The 21,091-nt window shown below is 43.1% G+C and overlaps 1 protein-coding gene across 1 annotated transcript in view; it reads right to left on the minus strand.

Moving 5' to 3' along the window:
• Positions 1–21,091, minus strand: part of VDAC1 (voltage dependent anion channel 1) — a 111,543-nt gene that overhangs the window by 24,249 nt on the left and 66,203 nt on the right. The window contains exon 6 of the mRNA XM_089686645.1: positions 10,178–10,405. Within this exon, the coding sequence (XP_089542771.1) occupies positions 10,178–10,405 (228 nt within the window). The remainder of the gene's footprint in view (positions 1–10,177; positions 10,406–21,091) is intronic.

Below are 21,091 nucleotides of genomic sequence, written 5' to 3' on the forward strand. Positions count from 1 at the left end.
CACGCCTAATGTTTTTGCTATCTTTCTGATGGGTTTGTTTTGTTTTTTCAGCCTAATGATGGCTTACTTCACTGATAGTGACAGCTCTTTGGATCTCATCTTGAGAGCTGACAGCAACAGATTCCAAATGCAAATAGCACACTGAAATGAACCTTTTATCTGCTCATTGTATTTGGGTTAATGAGGGAATAACACACACCTGGCCATGGAACAGCTGAGAAGCCAATTGTCCCATTACTTTTGGTCCCTTAACAAGTGGGAGGCACATATGCAAACTGTTGTAATTCCTACACCGTTCACCTGATTTGGATGTAAATACCCTCAAATTAAAGCTGACGGTCTGCAGTTAAAGCACATCTTGTTCGTTTTATTTCAAATCCATTGTGGTGGTTTATAGAGCCAAAAATGTTAGAATTGTGTCGATGTCCCAATATTTATGGACCTGACTGTATCTGCTAGGAATCGGATTAGGTTGGAGCACCACATCTGCCTGCACCAGTCCAGAGCTATGAGTAGCACCGGAATGCCCTCCATCTTGTTCATGTGGAGAAGAAAAGAAAAGACCTTTGGGGGAGGAAGAGAGTTGATCAGGATGTACTGATACCAGGGAGTCACTAGAGAGTCCACTGCTTTCATTATAGGATTTCTGCTCCTGGAGATAAGCCTATTAAACTTGTTATTGAACTGGTAGTAGAGAAGGTTCACATCCAGCATCCCTCATCGATGACACAGATCCTGGAACAAGCTTCCCATGACAGAATTATTTCTCCTTCTTTAGCCCTGAACCATAAATGTTAATCAGGGGATGGCATCCCTCTGGTGTCCATGTCCCCTGTATTTTCCAAGTCCTCCAGAACTCCACCACAGCCTGTCAGGCTGACCTTCATTGTGAAGATCTACCCAGAGGTTGGAAAAAAGGATTTCCCTTACTCCAGAGTTGGACTGCTTAGCTACCAACTGTGTAAATGGAACTGCCTTTAAAAAGGCCATTATCGGCACAATGTCCCTCATGCAGAAATGAAGAGTTGGTCAACTCTTGGATTGTCTGAGTCTGAGAGAGGAGAGTTCAAAGCTTTTCCTACAAAAGAAAATCAATGACTTGAGCAGTGCCTACGAACAGACCTAGATACGCTAAGCAATGAATCAGCCTAAATGTAAACTTCTGAGGGTTTAGGATCCAACTGAACCTTTTCAATGTCTGAACTGTCCTTGCCACATTGCCAGTCAGGGCTTGTGTACACCATTCTCTCAACAAAAGATCAAATCTACCAAAAGTCTCCCTGATTGAGGGAGGCTATGACAGACCTGCTGGATTCCATGTAGAATTTTGGTTGGCATGATGACAATCGGGGCCTTAAGATGCAAGCTGGGACTGATGCCCCTTTTAGTATGGGAACTCTCTCCTAAAAGGTAAGAAATAAACTCCCTAAGACCTTTCTGGCCATAGGATCTTGAGAAATAACCCGTTGATCCAGATGACCTGCAAAGGCAGCATGGAGGTCTGCTAATCTGTGTGACACAAGAAGGTCAAAGGACAATGGCCAGGGGAAGGAGCAGAGGCCCAAACTCTAGCTTATAGCCTGGAAACCACCTCCTATATGCAGACATCCAGGATGTTGTGTAGCCAAGTGTTTGCAAAGGCTTAAACCCCCCACTATGGAATGTGGGGACATCCCTTCATGTCAAAGAGGAAGTCTGCTGGTTTGTGGGATTTAAAGGCTTGGGGTTTGCAGCTGAACTGGGTTTCTGGCTTGGGTCTAGCTTTAGAGGTTGAAGGCTGGAGTAATAAATGGGGGAGGGTAGAGGGGTTTAGTCTTTTTAAGCTTGAAGTCTAGACATAAGAACTTCCTAGGTGAGAACTCTCCTTCTCAGTAACATTCTTGATAAAGATGTCTAAGGTTGCTCTAAATAACTGCTGGCACTCAAGGGGCATGTGCAGCAAATCTGCTCTGCAGCCCAGCCCAACACTTAAACCAAAGAGTTCACCTCATGTTCACAGATATGAAATTCATATGGGAAATAAGCTGGGAGATATACACTTACCCATCTTTGCAGTAGTTCAGGGATGCCAACATGAGCTCTAAGCAGGAAAGCTGGATCCCTTCTCATGAGTTTTGTTCATTCCACTAATATATGATATACCAGCAACATAGCCATGGCAGATTGTATTGCAAAGCCTGGCAGGTTCTGTAAAGTATCTTCAAACATTTATCTACAGGAGATTGTTAGTGCTTTATTAAGATGGGACAATGGTGGGAATGGTGAATGTATGTGAAAAGTTTTATAAGTGCTACGGCCTCCAAGCGATCCTAGACAGGTAGCTGCACTAGAGGAAGCTAGGGGCTGCCTTTCAATTTTTAAATTGGGATGCACCACATCAATAAGAGACAAAATGTCTGGGAATCCTTAGGGATATCATCATACAGCAAGAATTTGAGACTCTTCACCAGGTACAGGTTCTGCAGAGGAAGGTGCTGATGTATGCTTATAGCCTCTGCAGACAGAGTCAGCAATAAAAGCTGCAGCTTGACCCATGAAATCCTACATAACTGTAGTGAAATCTTCCCAGATTGAAACAAATAATGGACAAAACCTGAAGGAGCAAAAGGAAGACTCAGACCTGGTTCACACCAATGCAGTTTGCGTTTGTGCAGTGCGTTTTGCATTTCTGCAGACGTGTTTTTGACACTTTTTTTTCTTGGCCAACTTGTTGCTCGACAGATGCAAAAAAAAATTCAAAATGCATAAAAACCGCACTAAAATCGGTTTTCTGCATAGTCTCCATTGAAGGCTCCATTGAACCGAAAAGGCAACGTTTTGCGGTTAAAAAAGACCCTGACCCTTCATAAAAAATGCAGCAGATCAAAAACGCATAGATGTAAACATGTCCCAAAGGAAACCATGTTAAATGGACTATAGTACATTTCTGAAAAAAGTACTAAGAAACGCACTGGTGTGAACTAGGCCTCAGAGCACTCTAGGCCATCCTGGAAATTTTGGTGGATCCTGAGCCAGAGGGACCTGCTACACTGGGACTGCAACCCGTAAGCTTAGGATCCAACATGTGGCACTACAAAGCAGGGATGTCTTAGCTCAGAATACATAGTAAAACCTTGGGTACTCACAAACTGACTGCCGGAAGCAGGAGATGTTAAAAAGGCTGCACAGGACAGAGTCAATGCAGGTGACAACAAAGACAAATCTAAGTGAAACCAACTGTCTCTTGTGATTAGGAGCAGAGGTGGGAAGGCAGGGGTTATACCAAGATGATCACTGTTTCTTTGCTGGTGAGTGTCATAAACCTCTTTGGTTCAGAGCACTTAGGCTGGCCATATATTATACAATTTGTTTGTACAATCTTCCTTTAGATTTACCAAAACCATATAATATGACCTAAGTACTTTCTACTTGTATGAAATCAGGCAGACCTTTGTGATCAGTTGTGTCCACAGACGTCCTCCGTGTGTCCATAGCTGAAAGTAAATCTAAAGGATATTGAATAAAAAAATTGTTTAGCCTCTTCCCGACTAAGCTATAGCCGAAACATGGCTACAGCGCAGCTTCTCCAGTTCTAGGACAACGTCTTTGGACACAGCTGATCACAGCTCACGGTAAAGGGCCAATTACAACGGTTCTTTACCATGTGATCAGCGGTGTCCAATCACAGCTTGTCACATGTAAACACACTTGCCGGTTATTGGTATTCCTATCCTCACATGCTGTCTCTGTGTGAGGAGAGGAGAGCAGATAACTGGCCAGTCTGACAGGGCATAATGAGTACATTGTTTACACTGATAATCTGGGCACTGATCATCAGTGCCCTGATTATCAGTGCAGCCTCATCAGCGCCCATGAGTGCAGCCTCATCAGCGCCCATGAGTGCAGCCTCATCAGCGCCCATGACTGCAGCCTCATCAGCGCACACGAGTTCAGCCTCATCAGCGCACACGAGTTCAGCCTCATTAGCGCACATCAGTGAAGAATGAAAACTACTTACAATACTGAAGGTGACTGGTGTAGCTCACCACCTTTACATTGTAAATGTGCACAATCTTTCTAGAATATGTGCACCCCAATGAGTAAAACAGGATGGCAACAGGGGGATAGAAGGAGGTTTACAGGAGAAGACTAACATTGTTAAGGAGAGTGTGCACAAGAAACACACACTGGGGAGGCATTGAGACAGAGAGGTGATGCATAAGATATGAGAATGCATAGTTGAGTGTTGACAGGAGGATTGCTGGAAGGGGGGGAATGAGAAAAACAGAAAGTAACATGGTACTATGCTTACTATGGGTGTAAAGCTGAATGGGTTCAAGAACTCTTCAGTGATCTTTTCATTTTATACAATACATGATATTAAAAGGATAGCTCCGTGTACTAAAGAGGCATTCTCACTGCTGGCATGGATACTGGGAAGGTGTGTGCTAGGGGCACGATATACAGGAAAGACTAACAAATGTGCTTGGGGTGGGATGTTATTGGGCTGGAGGTACAGTTGCAAGAAAAAGTATGTGAACCCCTTGGGATTACGTGGAGTTTTGCATGAATTGGGCATAAAATGTGCTCTGAATGTCATCTAAGTCACAACAATAGAAGAACACAGTCTGCTGAACATAATACTACACAAACATTAGATGTTGCCATGGTTTAATTGCACATAACATGTACACATTCACCGTGCAGGGAGGAAAAAGTATGTGAATCTTTGGACTTACAGTGGGGATCGAAAGTTTGGGCACCCCAGCTAAAAATTTGTATTAATGTGCATAAAGAAGCCAAGGAAAGATGGAAAAATCTCCAAAAGGCATCAAATTACAGATTAGACATTCTTATAATATGTCAACAAAAGTTAGATTTTATTTCCATCATTTACACTTTCAAAATAACAGAAAACAACAAAAATGGCATCTGCAAAAGTTTGGGCACCCTGCAGAATTTATAGCATGCACTGCCCCCTTTGCAAAGCTGAGACCTGCCAGTGTCATGGATTGTTCTCAATCATCGTCTGGGAAGACCAGGTGATGTCAATCTCAAAGGTTTTAAATGCCCAGACTCATCTGACCTTGCCCCAACAATCAGCACCATGGGTTCTTCTAAGCAGTTGTCTAGAAAACTGAAACTGAAAATAGTTGACGCTCACAAAGCTGGAGAAGGCTATAAGAAGATAGCAAAGCGTTTTCAGATGTCAATATCCTCTGTTCGGAATGTAATTAAGAAATGGCAGTCATCAGGAACAGTGGAAGTTAAAGCAAGATCTGGAAGACCAAGAAAAATATCAGACAGAACAGCTCGCAGGCTTGTGAGAAAAACAATTTAAAACACACGTTTGACTGCACGATCCCTCCAGAAAGATCTGGCAGACACTGGAGTTGTGGTACACTATTCCACTATAAAGAGATACTTGTACAAATATGGTCTTCATGGAAGAGTCATCAGAAGAAAACCTCTTCTACGTCCTCACCACAAAAATCATCGTTTGAACTTTGCAAATGAACATATAGACAAGCCTGATGCATTTTGGAAACAAGTTCTGTGGACCGATGAGGTTAAAATTGAACTTTTTGGCCGGAATGAGCAAAGGTACATTTGGAGAAGAAGGGGCACAGAATTGAATGAAAAGAACCTCTGTCCAACTGTTAAGCATGGGGTTGGATCAATCATGCTTTGGGGTTGTGTTGCAGCCAGTGGCACAGGGAACATCTCACAAGTAGAAGGAAAAATGGATTCAATAAAATTTCAGCAAATTTTGGATGGTAACTTGATGCCATCTGTGAAAAAGGTGGAGTTAAAGAGAGGGTGGCTTCTACAAATGGATAATGATCCTAAACACACCTCAAAATCCATGGGGGATTACATCAAGAGGCGTAAACTGAAGGTTTTGCCATGGCCTTCACAATCTCCTGACCTCAACATAATTGAAAATCTATGGATAGACCTTAAAAGAGCAGTGCGTGACAGACAGCCCAGAAATCTCAAAGAACTGGAAGACTTTTGTAAGGAAGAATGGGCAAAGATATCTCAAACAAGAATTGAAAGACTCTTGGCTGGCTACAAAAAGCGTTTACAAGCTGTGATACTTGCCAAAGGGGGCAGTACAAGATATTAACTCTGCAGGGTGCCCAAACTTTTGCAGACGCCATTTTTTTGTTTTCTGTTATTTTGAAAGTGTAAATGATGGAAATAAAATCTAACGTTTGTTGACATATTATAAGAATGTCTAATCTGTAATTTGATGCCTTTTGGAGATTTTTCCATCTTTCCTTGGCTTCTTTATGCACATTAATACAAATTTTTAGCTGGGGTGCCCAAACTTTCGATCCCCACTGTAACTGGTTGACCCTCCTTTGGCAGCAATAACCTCAACCAAACGTTTCCTGCAGTTGCAGATCAGACCTGCACAACGATCTGGAGTAATTTTGGACCACTCCTCTTCACAAAACTGTTTCAGTGTAGCAATATTCTTGGGATGTCTGGTGTGAACCGCTCTCTTAAAGTCATGCCACAGCATTTCAATCGTGTTGAGGTCAGGACTCTGACTGGGCCACTCCAGAAGGTGTATTCTGTGCTGTTGCAGCCACTGTTTTGTTGAATTACTTGTATGCTTTGGGTCATTGTCCTGTTGCATCACTCATCCTCTGCGGAGCTTCAGTTGGCGGACAGATGGTCGTACGGTTTCCTGCAAAATGTCTTGATAAACTCTGGAATTCATTTTCCCATCAATGACAACAATCCGTCCAGGCCCTGAGGCAGCAAAGCAGCCCCAAACAATGATGCTCCCTCCGCCATGTTTTACAGTGGGGATGAGGTTTTGATGTTGGTGTGCTGTGCCTTTTTTTCTCCACACATAGTGTTGTGTGTTCTTCCCAAACAACTCAATCTTGGTTTCATCTGTCCACAGTATATTTTGCCAGTAGTGCTGTGGAACATCCAGGCTCTCTTTTGTAAACTTCAAACATGCTGCAATATTCTTTTTGGACAGCAATGGCTTCCTCCGTGGTGTCCTCCCATGTACGCCATTCTTGTTTAATGTTTTCCTTATTGTAGATGTGTTAACAAAAATGTTAGCATGTGTCAGAGATTTCTGTAGGTCTTTAGCTGACACTCTGGGATTCTTCTTTACCTCATGCAGCATTCTGCGCTGTGCTCTTGCAGTCATTTTTACAGGACGACCACGCCTAGGGAGAGTAGCAACAGTGCTAAACTTTCTCCATTTGTAGACAGTCTGTCTTACCGTGGACACATGAACATCAAGGCTTTTGGAGATACTTTTGTAACCCTTTCCAGCTTCATGCAAGTCAACAATTCTTGATCGTAGGTCTTCTGAGAGCTCTTTTCTGTGAGGCATGGTTCACATCAGGCAGTGCTTCTTGAAACCAGTAAACCCAAAACAGGTGTGTGTTTTTTAAGGGCAGGACAGCTGTCAGCAACACATCCAATATCATCACACTGATTGGAGTCAAGGTTGGCTCACTCCTGGCTCCAATTAGCTCTGGGAGAAGTCATTAAGCTAGGGCCTCACATACTTTTTCCTCCCTGCACTGTGAATGTTTACATGTTATGTGCAATTAAACCATGGCAACATCTAATGTTTGTGTAGTATTATGTTCAGCAGACTGTGTTCTTCTATTGTTGTGACTTAGATGACGTTCAGAGCACATTTTATGCCCAATTCATGCAAAACTCCACGTAATCCCAAGGGGTTCACATACTTTTTCTTGCAACTGTAGGTTCTCCATGTGAAAGAAAAAGCGGCACTTACATTAATACTAAAAAGGATAGAAAAGCATTCAAAAAACACTTTCTTCCTGAAGCTTAGCCTTAATGGACAGATGCTCATAGAGGATGGTCAAAGACCTTACATATTCTGGTCAATTTCAGCAACCTAACTCAGACTTACAGTGAGAGAATGCTCTCTCCTGAAGCTGTTACAGGGAAATGATGATGAATTAAAAATGTATTTGAATTTAATTTCAGATTGTGGATAGTAGCAGCATGGCTCCATTCAGATAAATTTTTTATTTTTTTTTTTTTAAGTCCGCAAACGTGCAACTATATCGAAAAAACCCGTAAGTGTCCGCAAAAAAGTGCAAGTGCAAAACACCACACGAAAAACGTGCACTTAGGGGTGTGCTGTGTCCTACCCCTAAAGGGGCTTGGACCGCTGTCCCTGATCCCCCGGGGCACGAAGCTCCTGACGGGGACTAGGTTCCCACTTGGTCCTCCTGACCAAAAGGCCGGGTGGACCACCGTTCCCTATGCCAAGCCGAAGCCGGACATTCAGTACTAGGCAAGGGGACTCTCCCGAAGAAGAGTCCTCTAGGGATCAGGGGAGGAAGGAACCGTATGGCCACACATCCTCCCCCTAGACTTCAGGGTAGGCCCGAGGACCCACACCCTCCATCCGTGAAAACACACACATAAGGCAAAGAAAAAGTGACAAACGTGGGAGTGCATAATAAATAAAGTAAAAGATAAAGTAAAAAAAAATAATAAAAATGGTACCGTGCCGAAATGTGCACAGACCAGGCCCTGAGGCCTGTAGCAAAAATTGCCCTGGACTTAGCCAAAAGGCCTGGTCCTAAGGGCGCTGTGCAAAAAGAGGTGTAAAAACAGTGGCCATGTGTCATCTTCACACCGTGGGGTCCCACACCCAAGTGTTACTAGCGACACCCCTGAGCGCGTCTCCTCAGGGGGCACTGAGTTTGCGGACTTTTTGCCTCCCCAGCCTCCGGCCAGACCAAGGTAGCATGTTCAGATCAGGAGGTACTGGGTCTTTCCGGTCTCCCCAGAGGAATTACTCCCAAGGCCCCAGAACGAATCATGGCGCTCCCTGGTTTCTGTCCCTCCGGTACTAGCCTTCCGGACCCCCATCATACCAGTGAGGGTACTATACAACAACCATCCCCGTAAACTAGAATGGTCGGGAGCACCCCCACTGGACACTGATAAGAACAGATACTACACTTGATCTTAGCCAAAAGGCCGCGGCTCCATTCAGATAAATAGGTCACATGAAGTGGGTGGTATTTCCTGCTGAGCGTGACAACTAATACAGTTTTTGCATTTGAACACCCAGATTCACTGCCTTGGCAGCTTATGGTTGAGCAGCTAGAGGCCAGTAAAAACACAGGAAACCTACACTTCTGGAACTGCTGATCCCCTGGCTCTAAATGGTTCCACCCTATGACCTCACACCATCCCTTTCTCCTCGAGTGACCCAAGAGATTGATAGTTCCAAATGTGTTGGTTTTACAGTGGGCTTTGGAGGACCAGTTCAAGAAATTGGAGTGGTGTTTGGCTTCTCAGACAATGGGAAAGGAATTTACGTGTTTTTTTACAGGTAACATCACTTAAAAAAATGAAAGAGGCTAATGCTTTTATCTACTTCCCACAAGCTAATCTTGGGCATCATTTGTTAAAGTATCCAAGAACAAAAACTGTATCAAACAATCTGTACTGCCCACAGCAATTAACTCGATTTTCCCATTGATTCCCCCATGCTGCATAGGCAAAGTCAGTTTAATGTGGTATCATGGCCTGTGTGTCATTTTTTGTTAAAGACAGTTTCACAGATAAGGCTGCTAAAAAGGTCAAAATAGAACTCTTCTTAAAGTAGAAAACATCCCACTTTTAGCCCTTTTATGGATCACAGGTCATTGAAACGTAGATGACCAAGCCAAATGCAATAGTCAACTTGACAATATCTTTAGGAATAAATTTGTCTACCTGCATAATGTTTGCATTATTTTTGAGGACACATAAGGGTTTGTTTTAGTATACTGTTTTATTAAATTCCATTCCTATATATTTTTTCATTATAACTTGCAAATGGAAACTTTTTTTTTAAATACATTTTATATTTTTTCTTAAAACTTTTTAAATTAGTTATTTTTTTACTGACTGTATTTTGAATTTTGACTGTATTATTATTTTTTTAACTGTATTTTGTTTTTTGAAATCTGCAACTTGCCAAATGGTCATCATGACCAGGAATCAACCAGCATGGTTCCTAATCACTGAAGTGGGCCAGTGAAGACCAGTTTTGTCAACAGAAGCACAGAACCTAAAGCCCACACAGTTTTAACAGAATAGAACACTGAATAATCAAAAATTGCGGTACTGAAGCAAAAATGTAGCAAACATTAACAATGTCCATTTTTTTTTCTTTACTTACACATTAGTGTGCAATTGGAATTCATCAGTTTTGTATCCGACAGCAAAGTTGCTCTGGGAAACTCTTGACTTGGTTGATTCGAAAGTCATCTGGTAGCCCGCTAACCAACCTTCATAGCCAAATACTACTGCGCCTCGTACTGATGGACCAGCGATGTCAAAATCCATATCACAGCCTACATTAATGTGTTCTCGTTTGTATGCACCCTTAATCTTCGCATTCTTCTTTCTAAATGTTCCAAAGAAGATATTACAAATAATGTCAATTAATGTATAGTACATAGAACAAATTTAAGAATATCATATATATATTTTTTTTCTCAAGCCATCTAGGAAGTACAACACATTAAAGAAAATTGTTTAACTTACATAACTTCATGTGACCTGCATGCTGAAAAACAATGTGCATAGTATTTTTAAAGTACTGTCTATAATTCTAAATAAAAGGTGGCCTAGTTTGAAGCTTGTTAGTGGGAATACTATGAAAAACCTTAATTTTTCACTGACCCACATTTCTAAATTTCACTTTTGTATTGAGCCCTAATAGTGGTCATATCAGGATTTAAAAAAAAAATCTATCTTCTGTTTACAGAGATGTCCTACTTCAGGTGACCATGGATGGATAGTGCCTATTGACTTTCCAGCGCTAGGGTCCTCTCAGGATTCAGAAGAGAGTCTGCATGCAATTACATCAGTGCAAGAGGACTGGTTGACTATTCCCAGGCACCCAAAAACAGTGCCGGCAAGGGACAGGGAGGAGGGAGGCACGTATAAAATGCTCCACAGGAAACATGATCTTGAGATGAACACATTGAAGGTAATTAAAGTGGAGTTCTGGCAACCAGCCCCAACCCCCCTCCCCCCGCCAAAAAAAAATAAAAGTCAGCAGCTACAAATACTGTGGCTGCTGACTGTTATTATTAGGGCACCTGCCTGTCCAGGGATCCAGCGTGGTCCTCACCCCGAGACGATTCTTCAATCGGCTGTTGGGTGCTGGCGGCGACATCTTGACTAAGGGAAACCAGCAGTGAAGCCTTACGGCTTCACAGCAAGTTTCCTACTGCACATGCGCATAGCGCGCTGTGGTTTGTGAAAAGGCTGTAGTCCTCTGGTACCTGTGAAGTGTCAACTGTCAAAACCAGCTACCCGCTCCCACCTCCCTAACCCGAAAGGTGCCAAATGTGGCAGCGGGGGGGGGGGGAGAAGGCAGATATGTGAAGCTTCCATTTTTGGTTGGAACTCTACTTTAATGCTGGTAAATTCAGTCTGTAGAAGAATGTTTTCATTTCCTAAGCCTAGGTTTACACATACGTTTAAAAAATTGGTCAGTTTTGCAGTGCAATTCAGGAATGCGGTTCTGTTTGAATAGCATAGCATTTTCAATGTGAATTTACAGCTGAAATTTGAATCTGCCTTTTGCAATGGTTTTTGAATAGCTCTCTCTCGTCCTATGCATTAGAATTGCAATGCTACGGGAAGACTCATCTCCAATTATCACTATACTCTAGGGGATGCAAATTCCCAACGCACCACACCAAATTCACATATGACCCTCTTTAACAACTGTGTCAAAATGCCATGCGGATGGATCACATATATGAGAACCACCTCCTAAGGAACACGTCATCTCTCCTGTCATGCGAATCACTGACTTTGAAAAAGCATCACAAATTAGATATGTGTGAACCAGGGCTAAACGCTTAACAGGAAAAAAGGCAAGCTGGTTTAAAATGGATTACTCTGGTTTGGGTAGATTCTGGTCAGTTTGCTCTCAAGCCCCTGGGATAATGCTGATGAATTCTCGCTATCCTAACACTCCAGCTGATCGCTCCTTATCACCACTACTATGTCATCTACCCTCTACTGGGGAAGCATAGACTAAGGTTCACACCTATGCATTTTTTAGTGCTTTTTGCGTTTTGAAGAAACTCACTACAGTCCATTTAACATGGTTTCCTATGGAACACATTCATATCTATACATTTTTAGCTGCTGCATTTTTGGAAAGGGTCATGGACTCCCCCCCCAGCAGATTGCAACAGGCAATGGAGGATCAGTTTTTTTTTCGATCAGCTAGCAGGCTGATTGGAAAAAGCGGAATGGATTCCCACATCCACAAAAGCCAGGTTGATGGAGGAATTCTCCCCACTGTATTATTGTATTCTGACAGCAGGTTTAAGAGTCATTACATCTGGAACATGAACGACCATAGATGGAATGAAATTGGTCTGGTCCCTGTTGAACAGGCCAAATTTCAGTCTATGGCCAGCTTAATTGACTGACTGAGATAAAAAAATCAATTAAGGTCTGTCACAAAAAGGTAGGGAGTACTCCAGGGGAAGAGGACTACAGAACTTGCTTAAAGCATAATGTCACCCTAAAAGGGAGGTTCCACTTTATGCCCTTCTTTGTCTCCTCTTCTGCTTTTGACACTTTGGAAGGGTACCTGGTTTTGAAAGGTACCCACCCCCACTTACAGTCAGACCGCCGCAGTGATTCCCCCAGAAGTTCTCCCCACCCCCTATTGTCGCTGTCCGCAACCTTCTGAGACACGTTATAGGTCCCAGAAGACTGCGGGACCATTCACAAAGTTTATCGCGGCTCACGCATGGGCAGTAAACCCAGTTGTGGAGTCAGAAGAATCACAGCGGCTTCCCACAGTAAACAACCCAGGTAGGGTGTGAGTGCTAAATGCTGGTGTGGCAGTGGAAGCGGGTCTATAAGCCAATCACAGTCAATCATAGTCCAGCCCCCACTCTCCATGCCATCCTTTAGTATCTGCGTCCTCCCCGACATTATACAAACATTGTTTCCTCTGTAGCTGCCTGTGACAAGCGCAGCTGTAGGGAGACAAAGGAGTCACTTCTGTTCTTCTCCCTGGACTTTTCACATTACTCAGGATACTGCAACTACAGCCCCCCCCCCCCTCCTATTCCCAGGTCCAGTAGGCAGGGCTATGTGTAGCTGTAATTTAGCTCTGCCTACAGGACCAGGGAATAAAAGAAGGGGGAGAAGAGCCGGAACTGGAGCACCCAGAGTAATATGAAGAGTCCAGAGAGAAGGAGGTCACAGGTAAGCAGTGCAGAGGTGAGACAGAGGGTCACTTACTACTGCACTCTGTGTTACTATTGACTCTGTATTAAGTGACTCAGAGCTCAGAAGGGGCTCATAGGTCAATAGTAAGTGAGGCAGAGTTCAGATGTCAGTAGTAAATGAATCAGAGTTCAGGAGTCAGTAGTAATTAACAGAGTTCAGATGTGAGTAGTGTGGCAGAGTTCAGGGGTCAGTAGTACGTGAGGCAGCTCAGATGTCAATAGTAAGTGAGGAAGAGTTCAAGAGTCTGTAGTAAGTGAGGAAGAGCTCAGGGGTCTGTAGTAAGTGAGGAAGAGCTCAGGGGTCTGTAGTAAGTCAGGCAGAGCTCAGGGGTCTGTAGTAAGTCAGGCAGAGCTCAGGGGTCTGTAGTAAGTCAGGCAGAGCTCAGGGGTCTGTAGTAAGTCAGGCAGAGCTCAGGGGTCTGTAGTAAGTCAGGCAGAGCTCAGGGGTCTGTAGTAAGTCAGGCAGAGCTCAGGGGTCTGTAGTAAGTCAGGCCAAATTCAGGGGTCTGTAGTAAGTGAGGCAGAGCTCAGGGGTCTGTAGTAAGTGAGGCAGAGCTCAGGGGTCTGTAGTAAGTGAGGCAGAGCTCAGGGGTCTGTAGTAAGTGAGGCAGAGCTCAGGGGTCTGTAGTAAGTGAGGCAGAGCTCAGGGGTCTGTAGTAAGTGAGGCAGAGTTCAGAGGTCAGTAGTAAATGAGGCAAAAATCAGGGGTCTGTAGGAAGTGAACGAGAGTTCAGGAGCCAGTAGTAAGTGAACCAGAGTTCAGGAGTCAGTAGTAAGTGAGGCAGACTTCAGGAATCAGTAGTAAGTGAGGTAGAGTTCAGGGGTCAGTAGTAAGTGAGGTAGAGTTCAGGGGTCTATAGTAAGTGAGGCAGAGTTCAGGGGTCAGTAGTAAGTGAACCAGATTTCAGCGGTCAGTAGTAAGTGAGGCAGAGTTCAGAGGTCAGTATTAGGTGAGGCAGAGTTCAAGGGTCAGTAGAAAGTGAACCAGAATTCAGGAGTCAGTAGTGAGGCAGAGTTCAGATTTCAATAGTGAGGCAGAGTTCAGGAGTCAGTAGTGAGGCAGAGTTCAGGGGTCAGTAGTGAGGCAGAGTTCAGGGGTCAGTAGTGAGGCAGAGTTCAGGGGTCAGTAGTGAGGCAGAGTTCAGGGGTCAGTAGTGAGGCAGAGTTCAGGGGTCAGTAGTGAGGCAGAGTTCAGGGGTCAGTAGTGAGGCAGAGTTCAGGGGTCAGTAATGAGGCAAAGTTCAGGGGTCAGTAGTGAGGAAGAGTTCAGGGGTCAGTAGTGAGGCAGAGTTCATGGGACAGTATTAAGTGAGGCAGAGTTCAGGGGACACTATTAAGTGAGGCAGAGTTCAGGGGACACTATTAAGTGAGGCAGAGTTCAGGGGTCAGTAGTACGTGAGGCAGAGTTCAGGGGTCAGTAGTGAGGCAGAGTTCAGGGGTCAGTAGTGAGGCAGAGTTCAGGGGTCAGTAGTGAGGCAGAGTTCAGGGGTCAGTAGTGAGGCAGAGTTCAGGGGTCAGTAGTGAGGCAGAGTTCAGGGGTCAGTAATGAGGCAGAGTTCAGGGGTCAGTAGTGAGGCAGAGTTCAGGGGTCAGTAGTGAGGCAGAGTTCAGGGGTCAGTAGTGAGGCAGAGTTCAGGGGTCAGTAGTGAGGCAGAGTTCATGGGACACTATTAAGTGAGGCAGAGTTCAGGGGACACTATTAAGTGAGTCAGAGTTCAGGGGACACTATTAAGTGAGGCAGAGTTCAGGGGTCAGTAGTACGTGAGGCAGAGTTCAGGGGTCAGTAGTAAGTGAGGCAGAGTTCAGGGGTCTATAGTAAGTGAGGCAGAATTCAGGGGTCTATAGTAAGTGAGGTAAAGTTCAGAGGTCAGTGGTAAATGAGACAGAATTCAGGGGTTTGTAGTAAGTGAGGTAAGAGTTCAGGGGTCTATAGTAAGTGAGGCAGAATTCAGGGGTCTATAGTAAGTGAGACAGAGTTCAGGGGTCAGTAGAAAGTGAACCAGAATTCAGGAGTCAGTAGTGAGGCAGAGTTCAGATGTCAATAGTGAGGCAGAGTTCAGGAGTCAGTAGTGAGGCAGAGTTCAGATGTCAGTAGTGAGACAGAGTTCAGGGGTCAGTAGTGAGGCAGAGTTCAGGGAAAGTAGTAAGTGAGGCAGAGTTTAGGGGTCAGTAGTGAGGCAGAGTTCAGGGGTCAGTAATGAGGCAGAGTTCAGGGGTCAGTAGTGAGGCAGAGTTCAGGGGTCAGTAGTGAGGCAGAGTTCAGGGGTCAGTAGTGAGGCAGAGTTCAGGGAAAGTAGTAAGTGAGGCAGAGTTCAGGGAAAGTAGTAAGTGAGGCAGAGTTTAGGGGTCAGTAGTAAGTGAGGCAGAGTTTAGGGGTCAGTAGTAAGTGAGGCAGAGTTCGTGGGTCTGTAGTAAGTGAGGCAGAGTTCACGGGTCAGTATTAAATGAAGCGGAGTTCAACAGTCAGTAGTAATTAACAGAGAGTTCAGAGGTCAATAATAATAAATGGTTAGCTTGGCTTTCAGACTAATTCAGTGCAGTTTTCCCACACCATGGGTGCAGCGCAGTGTACCTGTGGTTTTCATGTGGCTTGGATGCACCGATTATATTTTAGTGCAAATGCACCCTACTGGGGGGAGAGAAGACCAAAAGCATATTTTCTGGGTTCAGGAAGGCTTTTGTTTTAATTAACCGCACCCCTTTAAGCCCCTCCCACTGTAAACACAGTCTATTGCATGAGGGTGTGTACCCCAAAGCCCACCGTTCACTAGGGCTTTGGGGTGCACACCCTCATGCAATAGACGGCGCCATGAATCCTGTGTCTGTTAGGCCAAAAAGATTTGCCTGTTCCTACAAACACTGCACAGCGTTTGTAGAAAAAGGCAAATCTTTTTGGCCTAACACACACAGGATGTTTGCTTTGCTCCTCTGAATGCTAAAACTCCTGGTGGGAGAAGAGTTTCTTAAAAAACATGCTTAAAGCAGTGCATTTCAGAAGGTTAGTTGCGTCAAGCGTTTGAGTGGTAATGGATTCCTTTGGTCAGCATAATAATTTATTCTGGCAATTGGAATGCATTAATGCTCAAATACACCTAAATGCATCTAGTGTTTAAGCACGTGTAGACGTCTTTACATACGTTTAATCTCATTCAGCGTTTTTTTCTGTTCTTCACCTCCTCTCCTAAAAATGATTTTGATGGAGTTTTTTTCAGCCTGTGAATGTTTCTCTTCTAATAGGCCTGAAAACACCTATGTGTGTAAGAACACATAGCCTTACATAGAGGTGCTTTTGCAGACTGAAAAAAAACCCCAAAACAAAAAAACACCAAATGTCTGTAAAAGTGGCATTTTTTTAACCACTTGGCATCCCTAGCAGTAAATTCACTGCCAGTTGGGGGCATCTGCAGGCTCGGCGATGTACTCGTACATCGGTGAGCACATGTGCACTGGCGCTTGATACTCAATCCAATCACAGCGAACACATGGTAACTTGTAAGCAAACTGTAATAAATGGCTTTCATTTATGATATTTTGCTTACTGTTGTGATGCTGTGATTGGTCACAAGTGAGCATATGGTACCTGAGCCAATCACAGCACCCTGTACCATGTGATCATTTGTGATCAATCACAGCAACACAATTGTAAACACTAAGTCACAAATGAAATCCATTCATGACAGTTCAAAGGATTGCTTATAGCAGTGATCATCACTGTCATAAGCAGTAATAGCATAAGAAAGAAAACAAAATCCCTGATCCTCCTAGGGTGACACTTACAGTTGTGTCCAAAATTATTCAACCCCCACTGAAATTGAGTGTTTTGGCCAGTTTGACATTGCTTTTGATCATTCAGTCATCTTGCTTACATTTACATTAAAGAGGCACTTGTAGGTCAGACAAATATAACATAACAGTTATAATGAAATAACCACAAATGTCTTTTCTGTGCTCACAGCATTATCAGTTTTATTCAACCCCCAAGTGACATTCAATCTTAGTACTTAGTACAGCATCCTTTTACAGTTATAACAGCTTTTAAACGTGAAGCATAGCTTGACACAAGTGTCTTGCAGCGATCTACGGGTATCTTCGCCCATTCTTCATGGGCAAAGGCCTCCAGTTCAGTCACATTCTTAGGCTTGCGCACTGCAACTGCTTTCTTTAAGTCCCACCAGAGGTTCTCAATCGGATTTAAGTCTGGTGACTGCGATGGCCACTCCAAAATGTTCCAGCCTTTCCTCTGCAACCATGCTCTAGTGGACTTGGAGGTATGCTTGGGATCATTGTCCTGTTGAAAGGTCCAACGTCTCCCAAGCCTCAGGTGTGTGACGGACTGCATCACGTTTCCATCCAATATCTCCTGGTACTGAAGAGAATTCATGGTACCTTGCACACGCTGAAGCTTCCCTGTACCTGCAGAAGCAAAACAGCCCCAAAGCATGATTGACCCTCCACCATGCTTCACAGTAGGCAAGGTGTTCTTTTCATCATAGGCCTTGTTCTTCCTCCTCCAAACATAGCGTTGATCCATGGGCCCAAACAGTTCTAATTTTGTTTCATCAGTCCACAGAACACTATCCCACAACTTTTGTGGTTTGTCCACATGGCTTTTGGCATACTGCAGTCGACTCTTCTTATTCTTTGGAGACAGCAAGGGGGTACGCCTGGGAGTTCTGGCACGGAGGCCTTCATTACGCAGTGTGCGTCTTATTGTCTGGGCTGAAACTTCTGTACCCACATCTGACAAATCTTTTCTCAGTTCCTCAGCAGTCACACGGGGACTTCTCTCCACTCTACGCTTCAGGTAGCGCACAGCAGTCGAAGTCAGCATCTTCTTTCTGCCACGACCAGGTAGCGTTTCAACAGTGCCCTTTGCCTTGAATTTGCGAATGATGCTTCCTAAGGTGTCTCTTGGTATGTTTAACATCTTTGCAATCTTCTTATAGCCATTGCCCTTCCTGTGAAGAGAAATCACCTCTTCTCTTGTCTTCCTGGACCATTCTCTTGCCTTCACCATGTTTGTAACCACACCAGTAAATGTCTAGAAGGAGCTGAGTATCACAGTCATTTTAAAGCTGCCTAATTGGTGCTTATTATGCTTGATTGCTGCTCGGTGACATCCACAGGTGTTTTCAATACCTGATGGAAAGCACCTGTATGAACCTCTGTTCTTCAGAGTGGTAGTCTTTAAGGGGTTGAATAATTGTGGCAATGAAGAAACCACATAAGAACCATTTACTACTGTATTACATAAACAATTGATGTCATTTTAGTTGCATTTGGGTAGTTACAACGTCCTTGTAGGATTTGATTCTGAATACAATTCCAAATGTACACTATAGTCCCTAAACCCCTTTACAGCATTGGGGGTTGAATAATTTTGGACACAACTGTAACTACTCTGATGAAAGTATGTAAAAAATTACTAAAAAAAAAGAAAACAAAACGTTCAAAAGAAAAAAAAATGTTTAAATAATTGAATAAAAAATTATTATTATTATTATTTTTAACATACCGTTACCAGTCAGTATCCCTGATCACTGCCACACCAGTTACTGTATATGATGACACTGTTATGCACTGGTGACAGTATGTAAATAAAATTAAAATTGTGAAAAAAAGTCTATTTAATTTCTTCATTTAACAAAAAATTGTGACAAAAAAAATTACAAATTCAATTAATGCCATGCCAATTAATAGATACCTTGGACTGTCTACTTTCCAAAAAGGAAGTCATTTGGGGGGTATTTGTACTGTCCTGACATTTTAGGGCCTCAAGAAATGAGCTGTCTTTACATCAGGACTGAACAATTTTCAAATATATACAGGTACATCTCAATAAATTAGAATATCATCAATAAGTTAATTTACTTCAGCAATTCAAAAAGTGAAACTCATATATTATGCCAATTCATTACAAACAGAGTGATATATTTCAAGCATTTTTTTCTTTTACTTTTGATGATCGTGGCTTACAGCTAGATATAAAATTAATTAAAAAAAAAAAAAAAAAAAAACAGAAATGTTGGCTTACTGAAAATTATGTCCAGGTCAAGTATGGTATGTACTCAGTACTTGGTCAGGGCTCGCTTTGCATGAACTACTGCATCAATATGACGTGGCATGAAGACGATCAGCCTGTGGCACTGCTGAGGTGTTAAGGAAGCCCAGGTTGCTTTGATAGTGGCCTTCAGCTTGTCTGCATTGTTGAGTCTGGTGTCTCATCTTCCTCTTGACAATACCCCACAGATTCTCTATGGGGTTTAGATCAGGTGAGTTTGCATGCCAATCAAGCACAGTGATACTACGATCATTAAACCAGGTATTGGTACAGTGTGGACAGGTGCCAATTACTGCTTGAAAATGAAATCAGCATCTCCATAAAGCTGGTCAGTAGAGGGAAGCATGAAATGCTCTAGAAATTCCTGGTAGAGGGCTGCACTGACCTTGGACTCAATGAAACACAGTGGACCAACACCATCAGATGACATGGCTCCCCAAATCATCACTGACTGTAGAAACTTCACACTGGACCTAATGCAACTTGGATTATGTGCCTCTCCACTCTTCCTCCAGACTGGTACCTTGATTTCCAAATGAAATGCAACATTTACTTTCATCCGAAAAGAGGACTTTGGGGCACTGAGCAACAGTCCAGTCCTTTTTCTCCTTAGCCCAGGTAAGACGCTTCTGATGTTGTCTCTGGTTCAGGAGTAGCTTGGCACAAGGAATGAAAAAGATGTAGCCCATGTCATGGATACGTCTGTGTGTGGTGGCTCCTGGAATCACTGACACCAGCCATTGTCCACTCCTTGTGAACCTCCCCCAAATTCTTGAATGGCCTTTGCTTCACAATCCTCTCAAGGCTTTGGTTATCCCTGTTGCTTGTGCACCTTTTTCTACCACATTTTTTCCTTCCACTCAACTTTCCATTAATATGCTTGGATACAGCACTCTGAGAACAGTCAGCTTCTTTAGCAATACCCTTCTGTGACCTACCCTCCTTGTGGAAGGTGTCAATGAGTATCTTCTGGACAACGGTCAAGTCAGCAGTCTTCCCCATGACTGTGTAACCTACTGAACCTGAGAGACCATTTAAATGCTCAGAAAACCTTTGCAGGTGTTTTGCGTTAGTTAGATGATTGGCGTGTGACACCGTGAGTCTTCAATATTGAACTTTTTCACAATATTCTAATTTTCTGAGATACTGAATTTTGGGTTTTCACTAGCTGTAAGCCATAATCAAAATCAAATTCAAAAACCAAAATCAAAAGAAAAATGCTTGAAATATATCATTATGTGTGTAATTAATCTATATAATAAATGAATATCACTTTTTGAATTGAATTACTGAAATAAATTAACTTTTTGATGATACTCCAATTTACTGAGATGCACCTGTATATACCATAGTTTGTAGACTCTATAACTTCCCAATATCACACAGACTATATAATATACAATGATTTGGGTTGTTACCAAATAAATAAAATAAAATAAAATACATTTTGGCCTAAATTTACGAAGAAAGGTTATTTGCAAAATATTAAAACAAACTATGAAAAATGTGGGTTTTTTTTCAAACTTATGGTTTTTTTTTTTTGTTTATATAGCATAAAAATTAAAACCACAGTGGTGATTTACCACCTCATTACTGTGCTATAGCCGAAAGATGGCTACAGCATGGCTCTCTCATTCTGCGGTGGTGTCTATAGATGTACTTTCAGAACATGCCTTGTTCGCACCCCCTGAGGCGTGCTTTGGGCACAATCTGTGACCACTATGTCCTCTGGACACAGCAATCACAGATTGTGGTAAAG

This window comes from Staurois parvus, unplaced genomic scaffold, assembly GCF_062004578.1.
Source record: "Staurois parvus isolate SC_StPar_1 unplaced genomic scaffold, SC_StPar_1.0 ptg000403l, whole genome shotgun sequence".
Lineage (NCBI taxonomy): Eukaryota > Metazoa > Chordata > Amphibia > Anura > Ranidae > Staurois > Staurois parvus.